Raw genomic sequence first — 20,421 nt, forward strand, 5'->3', positions numbered from 1 at the left:
ATCACGGTGATATATTACATCCTACCGTTTTACAATCGTGTGATATGTGGACGAACTCGTCCACACGTAACACCCAGGGATCGGTTATCGGCAAGCGCTATCGGACAACTAATTTCCATATTAATTAATGTATCTATAGCATCGAAAGCCCTGTCCAATTAAGGAAAGGCCTTTGCACTTCTAATATGTGAATTCAGATAACAATAAGTATTATTGTATCTTACACCGGGAGTTTATAATATTTCTCAAGTAATTTTGGCGCTTATCAATCTGGTTGGTGTCAAAGACAAATAGATACTAGCGGCTTCACTCTGTTGAAATTTGATAAACAGTAAACTTATCTATCTTTAAATACGTAATTATATAATATATAGTTACGTCTGTATAAAGTACCTTTCTAATGGTGAAAGAATTATTAAAATTGGTCCAGTATTTTCAAAATATCGATTACAAACATACAAATCTTTCCTCTTTATAATATTATAGTTAATACAAATAGTTTTATTACAAGATTTGTTTGTGTCACTATTGTCGAATACGTTTCATTTATTTTTCCAGGCAAGCGCGCTCCGACCTCATCATTGCTTTGTTTCTCAGGCATGATTGTCATCAAGTGCAAGCCTGTCTCACAATGAAAAAATTGTGTTAAGTTTTCAACTGGTGCATAGTCATATACTTTACCCTCTGAACTTAATATTGGCGTAAAAATTTGAGCGGTGACTTGGTTAAAACCAGACCAAATCTATTTACGTGCGCGCTTCGATAAACAACACAAAATGTTGTCTTCAATAACAATTTCAAAGCGATTTCATGAATATAAACCTTCATCACTTCGTGTGTGATAACCACGCCGCCCACACACTAATCTTCAACATATTGATGAATGAATAATTTGCAGATAGATATAGCAACCAATACGTAGGTACAATTAAAACGTTTCAGGTAATCCGAGGTATTTGATTATAAAATACTTCTTAACTAACATAACTTCAGGTACAAAAAAAAACTAATAATAAAATATTCTATAGGACTTTCGGCCAAATCGTTTGAAAAACACCGATAGTTTCAAAAATATATAAAATCCGTAGTAAAATTCTAGTTAAAAATTTTAGCAAGCAGTTATTTTTCTAAAATACCTACTTGTAATTAAGTATTTTTAAAGAAAGGCTATAAAAGCAATTTTTTTTGAGTCTCATTTCATGTTCAGGGCTCCAAAAATATCTTTTTTCTTATTATTTATATCTTTTGTTTTATTTTTAAAATGGGTACACATAGAGACACACATAGAGACAGACAGACAGGGGAACTAATTAACTGGAAGAAACTAGAACGGTTCCTTGTTTTACTACGGAAGCCTAAATATCAAATAATAATTATTTATATTCACGAAGATGTATATTGGCGGCGGTGGTGATGCATTACATCGTATGGTAAGCATTCCACATCAAATGTGTCAATTCGCGGTGGCCACACATAACGCCCAGGGATCAGATATTGACGAGCGGCCTCGAACATTTCATTTCCATATTAATTAATACAGAGATTTTGCACTGATAGTCAATTAACAAAAGTTCCACGGCATCGTATTACATCGTTTGGGAGTAATTCACACTAAATGTGTCAATTACTCGTAGCGGGCGGTGCTGTTCGATCATTACGCGCGGGGATCGAATGTTGGGGGACGCTATAAAATCAAATGTATATCATTCCCACGTTTAATGATCAAGATTTTATATTGATTCACTAAATCTAAATATATATTAAAACATCAGTGACATAACATAATATCGTAAATAAGAATGATAAGTTAATAGGTTTAATAATACATACTAAAACGAACGAAAGTAGGAGTTAGAAAGAAAGTACAAAGGTTCGTGAAAAAATCATCAAAATTGGTTCATTAAATACCGAGATAATCGTAAACAAACATACATACTATATACGGGGCGAATACAAAACCTCCTTTTTTAAGGCGCTTAAAAATAAAATCTGTCTCACTGATTGAGTCATCAAAGCCCATCCCAAATCCTTGTAGCTAGAAAGCCGAAATTTTACAGAGAGGTTTCCTTTATAATGTAGACAAGTACAAAGGTCACAATTTTTGAAATTCCCACGGGATAAGGAATAAAGAGGATATTGATTAGCACTGAGGGAAGCCGCGGGCGGTTGCATGTGCTAATATGAGAATTATATTCAGTCAAAGAAAAGTTATTGTTGTCAAGTATCAACAAACGGCTTGCCATTACTATCTGCATCTTAGGATCAGTAATCATAGAAGACGTAGTCGTGTCGTACATCCATTCCGAACATAACATGATGGTTCGGAAATCTACAATGACTTATGGCTCCTGCACTAGGTAGTAGCACAGTAGTAGGTAGGTACACACGTAACTTCCTGGCTACATGATATCGATTTATTTAGCCATTTTTAACCGACTTCCAAAAAAGGAGGAGGTTCTCAATTCGTCGGGATCTTTTTTTTTTTTTTTTATTTTTTATGTATGTTCCCCGATTACTCAAAGACCCCTGGACCGATTTGGAAATTTTTTTTTTGTTTGAAAGGGTATACTGTGCAGGTGGTCCCATATAAATTTGGTGAAGATCTGATGAATATCTTCGGAGGTGGAGAACAGAACTCCTCAATGGATAGGAGCAAATTGCTTGCGATCAGTGTAATAGCTTAGTAAATAGTAGGGTTTTAACTGGGCACAGCATATTATAGTACAGTAGGGCCACTAAAAAATTGTGAAATAAAAAATTTTCATAAGAAAAATAAAACCGACTTCAAAAACGACAAACACTAAAAAGTAAAAAATAACTTTTGTTTAGCTACACGTGTAATGCACCTAGGTATGAAGTCGGGCGAGCTTCACTCTTGGATTTCTAATTTTGTTTTAATATGCTCGCTCGACTTCATACCTAGGTGCATTACACGTGTAGCTAAACAAAAGTTATTTTTTACTTTTTAGTGTTTGTCGTTTTTGAAGTCGGTTTTATTTTTCTTTTGAAAATTTTTTTTTGAATCGATATTGAAAGCGATAGCAAAAGATAAATAAAAACTTGTGGTTTTATTATCTCGTTTGTCCCATGATTGGTGCCCGCAATAAAGCAGTGTGGTTTTTGAAAGTTTTTTTCGAGCATATTACCTATACATAGGTACACGATTCACACCAAATGTGTCAATTTGCGGGAGTTGCCGTCCACGTATTACACCTAGACACAGTTTACGACAGTTGGGAACTTTTGACAAAACGCCTAGGCTTCGATGTCACTGATTGGCGTCAAATGTGGTCAAATATGACGCAGATAGCCCTATGGTAGCCCTATTTTTCTATGATTTCACGTCAACATAGCCTAATATTTGACACATAGTCGATTCAGGATCAAAATGAGAGTTCCCTCACTCTGACCTAGAGGCTAGAGATCAGCATTATTGGACATCACTATTTATCTTCAAATATTGAGAGGGATTTTGTAGTTCTAATTTGCAAATTCTCATAAAAAACGACAGATTTACCTAAATTTGGTAAACAGCTAAATATTTTTCAGACATAATTATTTGGCTTTTTTTTTTCAAAGAGTATTATTTGGATCACTTCTTAGATCTTATTAGATTTTCCTCAAAGTAAAATAACGTCCCACTTCTACAAAAATATTATTACTGTATCAACGTAATTTATTTATGAAAATATAGTCTTATTTGCGTTGGAACTTGGAAAGTAAAGAATACTTACCTACCTAAAAATAAAAAATAAAAAATTCCTTATAAAATATAAAATGACAAAGGACTACAACAAAGCGGAAAAAATCTGATGTAATTTGTACGTTCAAATAATTAAATTATTGTAATAAACCAAATAAGAGAGAAATGATAAATCCTTAGTAATATTTAGGTATTTTTCTTTAGATAAAGATAATATTGTATAGGTAATAAAGACATATACAATCAAAAAAGGGTTTAAGAGGGCTCTCTCCGTCACTCGTTTCATACAATCGTAGTTCCAATTTTATTTGAATATTATGCAACCAAAGTCCATGAAATTTTGCAGACATATTCTAGAAACTAATATCTATGTCTGTGGTTTTCCAGATTTCTGTTAAAATATTCGGTTCCAAAGTTAAGCGGTCTTTAAATTTACATACACATCTTTGAGCCCCTGTAATTTTAAAACTACATATTTTAAGAAAAATCTAAAACACCACAGACACAGATATTAGTTTCTAGAATATATCTGCAAAATTTCATGGATTTTGGTTGCTTAATATTCAAATGAAATAGGAACTACGATTGTATGAAACGAGTGGAAACGAGTGACGGAGAGAGCCCTGTTAAGGAACTATACGCAGGGAAACTTTCAGCTTTTATAAAATAGCGAAGGTCTGGCCCTATATTTTGAACTTTAAAAAATAAAGGTTTTTTGGTGGTACCTTATAAGTAATCATTTGTACTATCACCTGTCTTCGTTTTGCTAGACTTCTAGTGACACCTTGTATAAATAAATATTCATTTCATTTCAGTAAATGTTACTTACCCAGTACACCTAATCTAAAGTTGATAGTAACTACAATGATGCCACCGTGCGCCGCGAGCGGCGTGCCGTCATACGCGTTGCCGGAACTCCACTCGTAAGACTCGCCGTGCACAAACACGAGACACGGCAGACCTCCACCCTCGTTCTCCCCTTCTATACCTGCGTAGTAAACATTTCTATAGAACATTGAAGAGAAATTTTGTACAGTCAGTAACAAAGCTTGGTTTGTACCCGTCCATAGTTGCTTGGACTAGCGGGTGCAAAAGCTTTGTCGCTGACTGTACCTAACGCTCATAATGCGACTTATTAGGTACTTTGACCGCTTGATTCATAAGGCTGAGGGACGTGTGACCTTGTTGAAACAAAGCATTGCGATTGCTATTGCTAAGCAACGTTGACCCAAGTCTGTAACTGGATGGGTAACCAACTTTGGTATTATTGTTTCCTCATAGACTCAATCGTTCCAAGTTATTATTATCATATCGGATAACAATTACTGTGAAAAGTGAAGAGTCGAAATCTCTCGAAAGGATTGAACGGCATTCCGAACCAGTGGTAAATTATTTGACGATTCAAAAGCACTGGTAAAAGTTTATTTGAATAAAAATGTATTCTATTCTATTCTATTCTTATCAACCAAAAGCATCGAAAACAATCTCTTGTTTGCACGGTACATTCGGAAAACTAGGCTTTTCTAACTAATATACTTGTTTAAATGTAGGATACGAAGGTATCATTACAAAGAAATCGAGGGAGGCTTATAGTTACGAGTCATCAGAGGATTTCCTTTCCTTTCCTTTTCCAACATTCCATAGACCACTGACAAAGAAAATTACCCTTAGCTGAGCAAACAAATATAATTAAGTGAACAAGTGATAAATAGTAAAAGTCATTTTAACGAATGCTTTGTAAAATGATTTTTATGATCACTAAATAATAATCAATAATTTTACACTACAACTTCGGTAAAATAGTCCCACTATAAAAGATTTCTAGCAAGGGATTTAAAATTAAAAATAATGACCTAATTGAAATGCAATAGACGGAGGCTAATTATGGTAAATAATGATAATTGAGGAAAATATATAAAATATATAACAATAATTAATGTCATGAGTGGTCTAATTAGTATTTTAGGCCGTCCATATAAAATAACTTATTTATTTTAACGCTGATATACACAAAGTAAAAACAGTTACTTTGAAAACTTTACGCTCCGGCTCCTGTTTAATGGTTTTTGAAAAACAACAATTTAAATCGTAATTAGATATTTTTTCATTTCAGATAAAGTAAACAGTAACGTTAAAGTGCCAAGAGGGAAAAATCGGACGTTCTCCAACTGTAACTTAATTAACGGTCCCGCAAAATCAATAAATTAATTATATAAATTAACGCACCAGAGCGTCTGTAATAAACATTATACAATTCAAGCTCGCCTAAATTATTATCATTACGATCGCCCCTCTTGCTTTTCTTTACTGTTTCAAGTTTTGAATATTAATTTCGTGATATTAGCATGACAAAATAAATCCATACTATTATTATAGATGCGAAAGTGTCCGTCCGTCTGTCTGCTAGCTTTTCACGCCCATGGTTTCAACCATTTTTGCCGAAATTTAAAAACATAGCTTGCATTCTAGAGATGGTCATAGCAGCAGTACTTTACTAACATCTAGCCTACGAGTAGAGCTAATAAGTAATATTATATTAACCTAAACTTATAAAAGTACTTATATATCTAAGAATCGGTCCATTAACTTATCTTAGTTTATTGTTAGTTTTCATTGAAAGACACTTTGTTCCTAAATGCACTAGCACTAAATTTTCATTGTTCTTTCTTGTGTTCTTTAAATGGACATAGGCTACACTTTAACAAAAAGTCAATCAAATCAAGAAGAAACCCGGAATTTTCATAAACCTATATCCACGTAGGCTTCATCCCTTGGGTACAGAGTTAGATTGCATCCTAAAGAACCATTACGCACAGTCGCCGGACAACTCGATCGACGCCCGACGGCAACGCGGTTATTTATCTGTAATTTACTCGTATATGGAAGTTATGCGCACGAAGTTGCCGCGACTCCATGCGCATACACACGGCGATTTCCATACTAGCGGTACTAGCGAGTTGCCGTGCGACCAGTCGACCATACGTTATGGGTGGAAGACAAACGTAGGCTAGTTTTTCCAGGAAAATCAAAAAGCTCTTACGGAATTTAAAAAAAAAAGCCTAAATCCATACGATCATAATCTCAGGCATCATCTAGTACACGTCTTATAATGATCACATAATATATTTAATATACAAAAATACAATGATTTATTTAGGTATGCCTATCTAGATACCTTAAATTACATCACCGACTTAAAAATTATTAAGTTGGAAGAATATTTTTATTTATTAACAGATAGAGAAAACGCAATACGTATAGGTATCATTATTCATAGAGCTTGACTTACCTTGACCCCGGTTTTGAACTCTAACCTGGAGTCAAAGTTGAGTTCAGTGTCGGGGACCTAACACCTGACACCATAGCAATGTAAAATAATTTATTATAACCTAAGTACCATAGAACTTTTTAATCAGTCGTTCTAATACATAAACACCTCGTATGGAAACAATAGTCAAAATTATTTATAGTAAATCTATACAGTTATCTAATACGCACTGGTAGAATATGAAATACCTATCTGGTTAACGTTTTCCCCTCAGCTACAATATTGAAGCCTTCAAAAGGAGGCTGAATAGGTGTCTTCAATGTAGGAGCACTCGGAAAATTAAAGAGTTCCCTCGGGATTTCTAAAAACTTAAATTCACGCGGACGAAGTCGCGGACATCGGCTAGTACAACATAATAACAAACATATAAGGGTTACAATTTTATTATTATTTACACTTACCCTTCAAAGAAATCTGACTTCGCATGTAAATATACATCTTCCCTTTATAGAAAACTAGCCGATGCCCGCGACTTCGCCCGCGTGGATTTAGGTTTTTCGAAATCCCGTGGGAACTCTTTAATTTTCCGGGATAAAAAGTAGCCTATGTGCTAATCCAGGATATTATCTATCTCCATTCCAAATTTCAGCCAAATCTGTCCAGTAGTTTTTGCGTGAAGGAGTAACAAACATACACACACACACACACACACACACACAAACACACATACAAACTTTCGCCTTTATAATATTACTAGCCGATGCCCGCGACTTCGCCCGCGTGGATTTAGGTTTTTCGAAATCCCGTGGGAACTCTTGGATTTTCAGGGATAAAAAGTAGCCTATGTGCTAATCCAGGATATTATCTATCTCCATTCCAAATTTCAGCCAAATCCGTCCAGTGGTTTTTGCGTGAAGGAGTAACAAACATACACACACACACACACACACACACACACACACACAAACACACATACAAACTTTCGCCTTTATAATATTATATAGTGTGAAGTGTGATATTTCGATGCAATTGGAATTCAGTCGCCCAATTGGCACAATACCCCGCTGCGATAGCCAGAGGGATGCATGCAAATTCAAGTCGCATGACATCGACAGTTCGCTAGAAAATGTCACAGCATTTCTTACAAGACAAGACTGAAAATTCAGTTCTCTATCACTGTAGTTTTGCTAATAAATAATTTTATCTTCAAATATATCAGTGGAAATAAGTTCTAGTATAGCACTCTCTCTGTTACGTAATCCCGTACAAATGATAGAGCCAAAAACCTCAGTGGACGTTAATTTTGAGTTACCAACCAATCACAAACATGTTTTCAAATAACACTCGAAATTCGATTTGAAAATGGTTTCAAAAATATTCTGAAGTCAATTCGCAAACATCGTTTTGTTCGTGATTGGTTGGTGACTGCTGGTGGACTGGTGATATGGGAACTTATGTTTAGGGACAAAGAAAGATAAAATTAATTTTATACATATACCTAGAAACACATTATATACCAACGTGTTCAGAAATTTTATTAATTCTTTCTTAAAGTAAAATCAGCTCCTAAAAGATAGCATGCCAGCTCTATCAGTTACTTCTCATTAATTCGATTATACCGCCGTCCAACGTTTTAGGAGAAAATAAATTTATCCAATCAATGTTGTCACGGCGAATCGAATTTCTAAGTGGCTGGCAATTGAGTTATAACATTGACTTTTCCTCGTCGCTAAGAAAATCCCAGTCCCGTTGTTGATCCATTAGCAAATTCGGCAAAAATTACAGATAAAATATTGACTACCCTTGTAACGCCCAGTAAAAGTAGAATAGTTTTGTTGTAATACAAAGAGTAAACTAAATCTAATAAATTTTAGCGTTTAAACTATCGTGAGTGATTTCCACTAAAAGTATTACGATTTATACTCACGTACCTATTTACGTCGACTAAATACGCACAGCCGTAGTAATTTAAGCGTGTAATAAAACTAATAAAGTCTACTTGGAATATCTACTACACTTTGTTACTACAAATGAGGCCTTAGCGTAACTTTTCAAGTTAAAAACGTGACACCAGTCTCTTATACAGTGAGTTTGCACTGACGAAATATTTGCAGAAAAACATGTTGAAAACTCTGTTTTTTTGTTTCGAACTGCGTTTTTGTTGACATTTCAACAACTCTTGAAATCAGATTAAAAAAATTAACTAATTTTCTGCAGTGCGAACGTAAATTCAACTTAAAGAGTCAAATCTACTGTCAAATACTGTCTACAATCTGTCAAATATTCACAATGAAAGCCGATTCAGACCAAGCACGTACACGTGACACGCGCGTAGTCTACGACTGACGCTCGTGAATCCGTTGACATAACTGCACGCATTACGTCTACGCGAACGTTCACGCTACGCAAGCGGTATGCCATGTCTCTTAGAGTTCCATACATTACAGCGCAAATAGTGCGCGCTACGTCTACGCTTACGCGACGCATACGCGGCCTGTGTGGTCGGCGCTTAAAAGTCGCGTTTTTCGAATCGCGAGACTAGCGAGGCTTTGAAATGTTAAAACCGCCAAAAAATGACTAACGTATTTTTAGAACTTAGTGACGACTTGCACATTCGGTACTTAAGATTTACGGTTGGTGAAACTGAAAAGTTACACTTAGGCATCTAATTGCTTAAATTATTTTAAATGATTTCTCGTCTTCCATCACAATTCTTCATCTTCCGTAAGCAGGGTGTGGTTTCGTTGCCTAAGGAGACCTCAGCCTCACTTCCGCACTGCTTGCAGGGGGCTGTATGCACTGCAATGCACTACGGAATTGAGGCCTCGACACCCTTTTGCGTTGTCTCTTCCTGTCCAATTGTATTCCTCAATGACTCACAGCTTGCACTCTTCCTGGATTATTGTTACCGTTTCTTAACTTTGAAAATACAGTTTTACATTCCTACTTTTTTTTGTTAAGATATTGCTAGGTAAAATATTAATCCAAAACAAAACTTGATAACAGTACCGATTTCACCAACGTCGAGTGACATTTTACTAAGAAATAAATTAGGCTTGATGACAGTTTTTTTATTGAAAACCTGCCAAAATATTAAATTTACTCTCGGATAAGACTTATTTGCGTTGGTGAAATCGATCTTAAATAAAATAACAATTTTTTTTAAATATAAGACATTTTAATATAAAACACATAAATACGGATTATAAAAGATAATTATAATATCAGCTGAGAGTACCTACAATAATATTATTTGAACAACATTATAAGTTTCAGGAGCTTAGGACACTTTACCTTAGATTGTCAAAGTGCAAAATTTTTAATTAGGTACCAAGACCATCTTCACAATTAATTTGTTTTAAAATACGTATACTTAAACCGAAAAGAAAAATGTTTAAATCAGGTACAAGATGTTTCTTAAGTAGCAGAAAAAGTAGGGACATAAAAACATCCATTTTATAAATTGCCTCCTTCCTTTTTAAGCTTTGCTATTACCGCGAGAGACAGAAAAAGTTACGATCTAGCTAAATCTATCTCGTCTGGAGGTTAGATGAGATTACGTAATCAATGAGCTGGTAATATAAATCTTATGTATCTACCTGAGAAAATGAAAAATACTGTAACTGAAGAGTAGAGAAGTATAGGGGAGCTAACCGTGATGATTTTATGATGAAGTAAATCACATCCCAGTCATCATCATAATCGTCATCAACCCATTGTCGGCTTACTACTGAGAACTGGTCTCTTCTTAAGATTAAAAAGGTTTGGCTATAGTCTACCACGCTGGCCAAGTGCGGATTGACAGACTTCGCATACCTTTCATAATATTATAGAGAAACACTCAGGCATACAGGTTTCCACACGATGTTTACCTTCACAAAACAAACATAACTCCTAAAAGTTCGACGTGCCTGGGCTCGAACATCCTATTTATCATATAGTTATAGAATTATCTGTAATAAGTCACTGCAAAAGATGAATCGTCGACTCCGACGTAATAGAGAAGGTGGAATTAACTCTACATAAACCACGCTCTTATGAAACACATTTTTTGTTACCATTCGCGTTTGCGTGAATAAAACATTGAGTGAATTTGTTCCCACAGTGTAAGTACTTTACAATTTGCGAAGCCTTACGCAGTTGTGTAGTGGTAAATAATTGAAAAGCGGCTTATTTAACGGACACTGAATTTGTGGCGAAATGGTCCGAATAAATAATGAATAACTGGCGCGGATTAAAGGGCACCCCCAAAACTCCGAATCGCCACCCTAACCGAAACAGCGCCACTCCATTACAATATGATTGTTCCATTATATGATCTTATAAAATAAAATTCAATTGCTCAATTGACGGTGAAGTTTCGGCCATGGTTTAAAATTATTCCATTCGATTTGAATAACCAGTTCACGTTTTGGAAATAGGTTAAGTATAAACATCGGCATATAGTAGATACCTAGTAACTTTAGCGCTCGTAGCGTATATTAGTAAAAACAAATTTTGTTTTAACTAAGTAATAATTTAATAAATATTAATAAAATCTAAGGGTCTGACATCCCGTGGTAAATTTTTAAGAAGTGCTTGCTTTATGAAAGTAAATTAACCACAGATCATTGAGCTTATTAAATGATCTGTGAAATTAACCATAGTGTATGTCTTATGACAAATTTAAGTAATTAAGTAGGTACACATTATTACCACCACCCACCACATATTATCACTGCTAGTTAATAATAATACGAAAAGTTAAGTATACGTCTTAGTGTCAATTTTTCAATCGCCAAATAAGTTTGATCTGAGGAATAAATTAGAAATGTTGGAAATTCAAAAATGTTATTAGGAATTTGTTAATGAAAAAATTTTACTTAGAAAACCTAATAAAACTAATTGATCAGTTTAAATTAGAAACACATTTGCCCGAGGCAATGCAGAAATAGGCGTTCAATTTGCAATATTCACAAATTCCGTTAAAAGCTGTATCAAGGGAGGCAGAGCTATGGAATGGCAAACACGATATTACTAGCTGAACCAAGCAGTAAATACTTTCAGCTCGATATTGAAAGTCCAATACCTATGCCAGAATTGCATATTACCTATTGGATTTTTAGACTGTGTCAGCTAAGATACCTCAGTAAAAAATAAATGAAACAATCGTATGAATACCTTTTTTATTAAAATTTCACCCTTGACTATGATTTCACCTGGTGGTAAGTGCTGATGCACTCTAAGATAGAAGTGGGCTAACTTGGAAGAGGTATGCTAGTTTTATTACGCATATATCCCCTATCAGTTTCCACACAGCATTGTAACGGAACGCTAAATCGCTTGGCGGCACGGCTTTTCCGGTAGGATGGTAAGTATCCACGGCAGAAGCTTCTATATTCTTTATTCTTTCTTTATTTGCATTTGAGAACATTATGGAAAACTCTCAGGCATGCAGGTTTCCTCACTATGTTATCGTATAGATGAAAAGTAAGTGCGTGCCCAGAATCGAACCCCCAACCTCCTGAATATAAGGCGAAGGACTTAACCACTAGACTATCACGGCTCATCCCACTACATACCCCATATTGCCACATAAACTGGCTCTCTTTTTAGGGTTCCGTACCCAAAGGGTAAAAACGTAGCCCTACTAAATGTCACTCTGCTGTCTGTCTGTCTGTCCGTCAGTCTGTCCGCGTGTCACAGGTCTCTAACTCGTACTTCGTAGACGAAATGAGTTTACAAACCTGAAATTTTGGTATTTGGTGTAGTACGAAACGAAAAGAAATATTTGATACATCCAAAATATGATGTTCATAATTATGTACGGAACCCTAAAAGAGTGAGGACCGACTCGCACTTGACGGGTTTTTTATTCTCACAAGGATGGAAATCACATACCATTTACAGGCACATAGAGGTTGACGTAAAGGCAATCTTCGCTTTGGTTCGCGAGTACAGGCAAGAGTCGCTCGAGCTGTCGGATGCGCGCGCGTGGGTGCAGCAGCAGCGCCTCTTCGCGCGGCGCAGCGGCGGGCGGCAGCTGCGGGCAGGCGGGCCCGGCGGCGTCGGCCAGGCGCGTGGTGCGCCACTGCGATGGCGTCACCGGCGGCATGTATCTGTCACAAACTTTACTATTACAAGTGTAAATTAAAAATTTATAACACCCCCGACAAGTGAAGGTTACAGTAACTAGAAAAGAGCTGATAACTTTCAAACGGCTGAACCGATTTTCTTGAATTACAGCTAAGAACACTCTCGATCAAGCCACCTTTCTTACAAAAAAAACTAAATTAAAATCGGTTCATTAGTTACTGTTTAGGCGCTACGATGCCACAGACAGATACACAGATACACAGACACACAGATACACAGATACACACGTCAAACTTATAACACCCCTCTTTTTGGGTCGGGGGTTAAAAACGATTCATGATGTAAGTTTTTGCAGTATCTGAACAATGAAATAATTGTTTTGTTGTGAGTTTTGTAGGGGACTGTATGCATAAAATGGTGACTAAAGGATTGTTGACGTTACTTGCTTGCGTGTGAGCACTTTTGAAAATAGAGTCGTGAGGTACCAAACGGCTCGGCATAGCTGTGTTTATTTTTAATTGAGTTACCCAAAAGAAGTCTAAGTAGCAGACCCAACAGTATAATAATAATAATCGAGGGTTTTTACTTTATAACGTAGTACAGTGTAAGTTATAGATATCTCGTTCTCTTTGTATATAAAAAAACCGTGTAGCAACTGTGTTAAGATCTGAAACCCAGGTTTTATAACCCTCGTTTTGATAGTGTGACTATATTATTAAATATCAACCTTAGACTTCCAAGCGGCGGAGTTGCGTAAGGAACGCCAAGGTAGGCTTCCACTTGTGGATGCGAATGCACCACGATTCCACGCAGTGGTCCGTACTTGGTGCGGATCACGCGCGTGCTATACTTGTGCGTAGAGAGAGCTGCAGCGCAACAGACGAGCCACGCGTATAGCGCGGCGCAGTCCGCGCGCATCACGCGCACGGGGCGGGCGCGAGCGCGAGCGACGCGCCGCCGGCTACGCGCGCGCTGCCGCGCATCACGCGGCCCGCTCCGCGCGCGCGCTCCGCCCCATACGCCAGCTCATCCTGATACAGCCTTCTCGCGCGCTCGCGGCCACTGTTAACACCATAGCTAAAATTAATAAAAAGGTCTAGGCGGCCACAAGTGGTCGTTTAGTAACAAAAATTATCCTGCCACGAGATGGCCACGAGTTAAATTATCAACTTTAAAGAAAAACCCCTTAACCTGAACTGATTAAACTGATAAGGTTAAATTTTTAATGGCAGTGTCAAGCATGCTTTCAGTAGCCGGAGTACCTCCTAACTAGCCCGGAACGAATCTGATCACTTAGTCTCCGCACAAACTAATCTGCCTCATTACTAAAGTTTTTTGCACAGAGCGAAGCCAGAAAGAAGCTCGTGAAGGAGGTTTTGACTGAAGCAAGTCTTAAAGGTCGAGTAGAACAAAGGGGTATATGGCGAGCGAAGCGAGCTGGCGACATACGTAGTGAAACGGAAGACTGAGAATAGAGAAAAAGATCTAAATGATGGGGCGATGCAGCAAGTCTTCTGGCGTAGCCCATTTCAACTAAACTGTCAGTTTGTTACAAGCTAATAAAAATTAGCGATAAGTGATAGAATATACTCACTCGTCGTCAATAATTTGTCTGATTGGACGCCACTAGCATGATACCACGACACTTTCATTAAAATGTGAGCCTTAATTTGTATTAAGTGGATAAAAGTTTCACTTGGGGAAAGAGAATAATCGCAGATTAAACACTGCTAAATAAATTTATAAATACTATATGCATTCATATCTACTACAACAATTTTTTCATTGTGTGAAATCTCGTACATCGTATTGAAAGTGTCTACGAGACTACCACGATGCTACGACTACGGTGCTACGAACCAAACAAAATGACTATTAAATAAACAAACTTCTTGAATACTGAATAATAAAACAATCTGTTCATATTCAGTAAAACGTGAAAAGCTTACGCCTCATTTTTTCCAAGTCAAGAGTACCCTTGATTGCATACTTTTACTCGCAATGAACTCATTATTTCAAAAATGCAGCAATCCCTCACCGTTTCTTCAGCCAGAAGCTCGATATTGAACGAATAGGTCATATTCATTGTTGACTTAGGTCAACAATGCTTTATCGAGAGTACAAGTAGCTTTCCAAACAAAACATTATTAAACGTAGGCTGAATATAAATCGGTTTCTTTTTATAAAATCGTTATTTCAAAGCGCATGTAATAATGCAAACCTAATTTAACTATACCATTATTTAAAAATACTAAGCAACCCCATCCATAGTGCAAAAATTTAGTCTACAAAATTAGGATTTTTTACTGGGTGATTTAGAATAAGTAATTTAGACTTTGTATTAAACCACTTGTTCACATAAAGTGAATTACTGTTTAATAAGTGAATAATTAGTATCTATTCAAATTTGAAATCAGGAAAACAAGATCCTGAAATTTAGGTGATAAAGATTTGTATTTTTTTATTAATATCCGGATAGTCTTGGCTCTTGATTAAAAGCTAGACAAGTAAAATAATCGAAATTATACGAAAAAAAAAATTAATACGAGTTTATTAGGTACATAAACAGGCATTTAAAACTTACCCAAGTCATGTTTTCGACTGGATGTCTGCATATGTTAAAAACCCAACCATTTGTTTATTCTGGAACAAAGAAAAACACTATTTAGAAGTAATTTAGATCGTAAACGATGTACAGTGTCCAATTTCGAGAACTGTACCTGGTTATTTTTTTAAAACGCTCAAACAAAATAGGTAAAAATTGATTTTAAATAATAATTATCATCATTACGACAATTGACAATCAAAAGTGTACAATGATACCCAGTTTGGATAAAAGGTTTTGACTTTGAGTAATATGACTAAGGAATGGTGATTGAAATAAGAAGGTACCCAAGCACAGGTAGCACAAACATTTAACCAACTTTTCATTTCTTCACTCATTCATTCATACTTAAATACTGAGTAGAGATTTATTTAATTACGAAGATTACCTCCCTGTGGTAAAAATATGTATTGCCTTGCATTGGAAACAACGGTAAAGCAAATTAATATGTAAATATTCGTATCATTTCCATTTTAATCAAATATCATTGGAGTGCGCTGGGCGGCTGGCGACGATGGCGTAGGTGAGGGAATGTTTACCTCGACGAACTTAACCTGCCGTTCGTATAATTTAATGGAACACAAACACAACAACAACGTCACAATTTTAAACAAATTTCCCGGTTTTCGTAACAAACTTAGGAAAGACGGGCGTAAAGGCGTCCCGTTCCGTCCCATTGTTGAAGCCAGATATTCAAATCATTCCCCCGAAAATTAACTGTCCTTAGTCTTTGCGAACAATTCCCAAAATTAATTTTGAGTAAAGGATTTATTTATAATTGTTAGAGATTTTGTACTTAAAGATAATTTGCATTGAAGTACTCGTTAGTCAGTCGTTACTTAATATGTCTTAATATTGATTTTTCTTAACTTGGCGTAGAAACTGCTGGCACGGTAATGAGGCAAATTAGACAAACTCAGAAATAAGTTCCGTGAATTTTAACTTCCCTCTAAAGGTAAATCATAAGTTTTAAGTAGGCGCCTTAATTTGCGCAAAACTCTTTACACTTATTGTTATAATTTTGCATAATTATGTCATAACAAATTATAATTTAAAAGAAATTAAAACCACTTATTCCCTTTAGAGGTCTAAATTTTAGGAAATAGGCCTTTCAATATACCTATTTAAATAATTATTGTAAGAAGAAAAAATAGGTGATCTACATTCATTATCATGTAGATCACTTATTTTTTTATTGTAAGAAAAATTTATGGAAATTATGTATATACGTATAGGCAAACTGAAAACCAAAATTAGCTTGCGACTCTTGCGCACCGCCTCAAGGAAGTCCGAAAGTGTTTCTTGCAGGTTCTTCTCGGTAGGAAAAACATACTGGACCAGTGGGAAATACGATTAAAATGTACTTGTAAAAGTTTATTTCAATAAAAAATCTTTGTATTTCTATATTTACATATTTAAAAACAACGCAGTGAATACTAACTACAATAAAACATTCAGATAAAGATTAAATTACAGCTTATTAATGAATGAACGTAAGTCGTAATAATGAAATAAAAATATTGCAATCGCCATCATAACTTTTGCAATTAAATAATAAATCCACACTGTTATACCACTCGACGACGTATAACTCGAATAATATTATCACTTTTTATATGACATTGCGCTGAGCCAGAAGTAGGTCAGAAACGTTTTACGAGTGATACATGAATTGCCTCAGTTTGCTTTATTATATTATGTGTTTATTATTATTTTACATACTTAACTCACATCAAAAATGAATGAATTAGATTGCCTTGAGTGAGTTCCATACCATGGCATATTTACGTCAGATGGCCATAGTTAAAGTATAAGTTCACTAGAGATAGAGAATACTAGTTTTTAATAATAGGTTTTTGTGAGAATTCCGTTGGAACTCTTTGTTTTTCCGGTACCAAAAGTAGCCTATGTGCTTTCCTGGAATGAAAGCTATCTCTGCAACAAATTTCCTAAAACAGATGGTCCGTGAAAAGCTAACTGACAGACAGACACATTTTCCCATTTATTATTAGGTTGGATTTTAAATTGTAAATTTTACACCTAATTATACTTCAATTGTACTTTATTAAAAGTGTCATACATCGTTGTAAATAATAATTGTTTATTAATAAAAATATCAATTTAAATTATCAAACATTACTATACCATAATAAAAGGGTTTCCATTTCTGGATGTTTTTAACAAAAAACCCCTTTCCATTTAACCTGAGGTTTCAGTTAACAAATGTTTGCAATTAAAAAGGTTTCCATGTTCCCATTAATAATACCTTGGCCTAATTAATTTGAAGAAATTATTTTCGAAATTTCCGTAATATTTTCACAGACCTTTTTAATGCGAACGCGTTTACAAATTAATAAATGAAATACGTAATTTTAACAAACAATTTATTGTTAATAGCACAAAGACTTTAATTTGATTCCTCAAGCCCTTACGATAAAAGGGCCAAAACAATTACAAAAAAAAAAAACACAATTACCTAGCTGCTCTTTAAAATTTATACAAACCACGTAAGGTACCTCTAAAGAGCGTTAACCACTTAGAATTGAGATTAACCAAGTCCGCCGAAGTATTAGAATTGTTTCATTAAAATCCATTCAGTGATTAATTATTATTCATTCCATAAACTGTGGCACAAAATAATACAAGCCAAATACACAACTGCATAAAAGGTTTCAATTTGATCAAAGTTCCAACAATCAATGCATGTGGCGCAATAGAAAAAAAAGGATACGGTTTAAAAAAATACGAAACAAAACCACTAAATGCGGGTTTAATATAATAAAATCTACCTCATAATGCTCTTTTTTCCGAGTATAAAGACGTAAGCTAATTTCGCTTCACTTTTTAACTATGAGGAACAAAGGAAGCATTTACTTCGCAACTCTCCGTAGTAGCCAATTTTAAAGCAAGTACAACCCCGAGCACTCATTAGAAAGTTCACATGCCGATGTTAATTGTGTTAGGAAGCGTCTTTAAAATCTTAGTAGACGGGATTTGCTAAAGTGTCAGCGGCAAATTGTGGGTAACATGTTAATCTTTTTAGGGTTGATCGAGCTTTAGGTCTTGCCGCAAAATATCACTTCTCTCACTCCGATGTTACGAGGTTAACTTGATAAATTAGTTTTTTTGAATTATGTATACCAAAATACCTCATACAATTTATTTATTACTAGATGATGCCCGCAGCTTCGCCCGCGTGGATTGGTCAGATCCCCTGCAGCATCAGGATTGAGAAATTAGAATTCAAATTTTTTATGAAACAATTTGGCAAAGTTCCATTATCGATTTAAAAAAAAATACGCAAATCGGTTCGGAAATCTCGGAGATATCAGTGTACATAGGTAGAAAAACACAACTCCTCCATTTTTCAAAGTCGGTTAAAAAAGTAGCCTATGTTACTTCTTGGTTAATCCTCTACTTGTCTGTGTAAGTACCGTCAAAATAAGGTTAGCCATTTCGAAGATTAGCCCGTTCAAACAGATACTTCAATTTTATTTATTAAAAAAAAGTACAGATTAGAGATACAAATTGTAGAATGCAGATAGGTACCTAGTTCTTATAAAAACATCTTATTGAATTACTAGTGACCACCTACAGCTTCGCTTGGCATAAATATCTCTAGTAAATCCTCTTTATTCTCTTTCCCTTGGGAATTCCGAAAAAAATTTTGCCTTGTCTACATTATAAAGGGAAACTCTGTGTCAACTTTCTTGGTCTAAGGGTTTGGGCTAGGCGTTGATTAAGTTAAAATCCAAAAATAACATAGACGCAGACTATTTTTAGATTTATTTACTTATTTATGTCTCACTCAATCATAGAATTTTGGGACTAAGTAATACTTAGTAGTTGACACACATAATCCTAACAATATATTTTGTTCGGCTGTAATAATATTCCATAAAACCCTGTAATAAATCAAAACAAGAAAAATAATCTCCTGTATTAACGTCAGTCGTAAGGTGTCTAATTTTCCTCGCAAACATAAGCATCGGATCTGGGCATGGAAGAAGGAAGTAATCTGGGATTTCGCATGACAGTGTGATATATTAATTTATTTCACTCCACACTAGCATTGACTCCAAAAAACAGAACAGCTCATATGACTACATTTACATTATAATACGTAAAAAGTTTTTTTTTTAAGATTTTAATTTAGGTTTTTTGTTTGAAAAGTGGATCGATCGAGAGTATTCTTAGCTATAATCAAGAAAATCGGTTCAGCCGTTTGAAAATTATCAGCTCTTTTCTAGTTTTCTTATAGAGGTTTTTGTGTCGGGGGTTTTTAAATTTTAAGTTATTATAGAAGCAACTTAATTAAACGGAAAAGTTTTTGCGATATTTCTGACAGTTTAACTTTTTATGGCATTCCAAACCAAATTATGGTATTTTGACTATTATAAAAGCACTTGTAAAAGTCTACTCGAATAAAAAGCTATCCTATTCTATGATCTATAATGCTCTTACGGAGGTTGAGATCTACTCGTATATACCGCACTTTGACTTTGCTTAGACTTAAGTTTCAGTTAAAACGAGACAGACTTATGACAGTGGTATAACGCTGTCTCATTTCAACAGTGTTTTAAGTCTGAGCATAAGTCTTAAGTCAAAGTGCACTCTATAGATGTCAGCCTAAGAGATCTCTGCTCGAACTCCAAGCTACGCTTAAGCGGGAACACTCTTTCAGTACATGCTCAACTGTTTGCTCGGTAACTGAGGAGTAGAAGCATCCAGGTTTATCGCAGAGCTTAAAGCTTCTCAATTATTCAAGGT

The 20,421-nt window shown here is 35.4% G+C and overlaps 1 protein-coding gene across 1 annotated transcript in view; it reads right to left on the reverse strand.

The window, feature by feature from the left end:
- LOC123872704 (neuroligin-1-like) overlaps positions 1-20,421 on the reverse strand; it is a 100,130-nt gene that overhangs the window by 20,214 nt on the left and 59,495 nt on the right. The window contains exons 2-5 of the mRNA XM_045917548.1: positions 15,631-15,689; positions 13,774-14,108; positions 12,852-13,069; positions 4,533-4,691 (exon numbers count right to left, since the gene is read on the reverse strand). Of these exons, the coding sequence (XP_045773504.1) occupies positions 4,533-4,691; positions 12,852-13,069; positions 13,774-13,964 (568 nt within the window). The 5' untranslated portion in view covers positions 13,965-14,108; positions 15,631-15,689. The remainder of the gene's footprint in view (positions 1-4,532; positions 4,692-12,851; positions 13,070-13,773; positions 14,109-15,630; positions 15,690-20,421) is intronic.

The sequence above is a fragment of the Maniola jurtina genome, chromosome 1 (assembly GCF_905333055.1).
Source record: "Maniola jurtina chromosome 1, ilManJurt1.1, whole genome shotgun sequence".
In the NCBI taxonomy this organism is placed as follows: Eukaryota; Metazoa; Arthropoda; class Insecta; order Lepidoptera; family Nymphalidae; genus Maniola; species Maniola jurtina.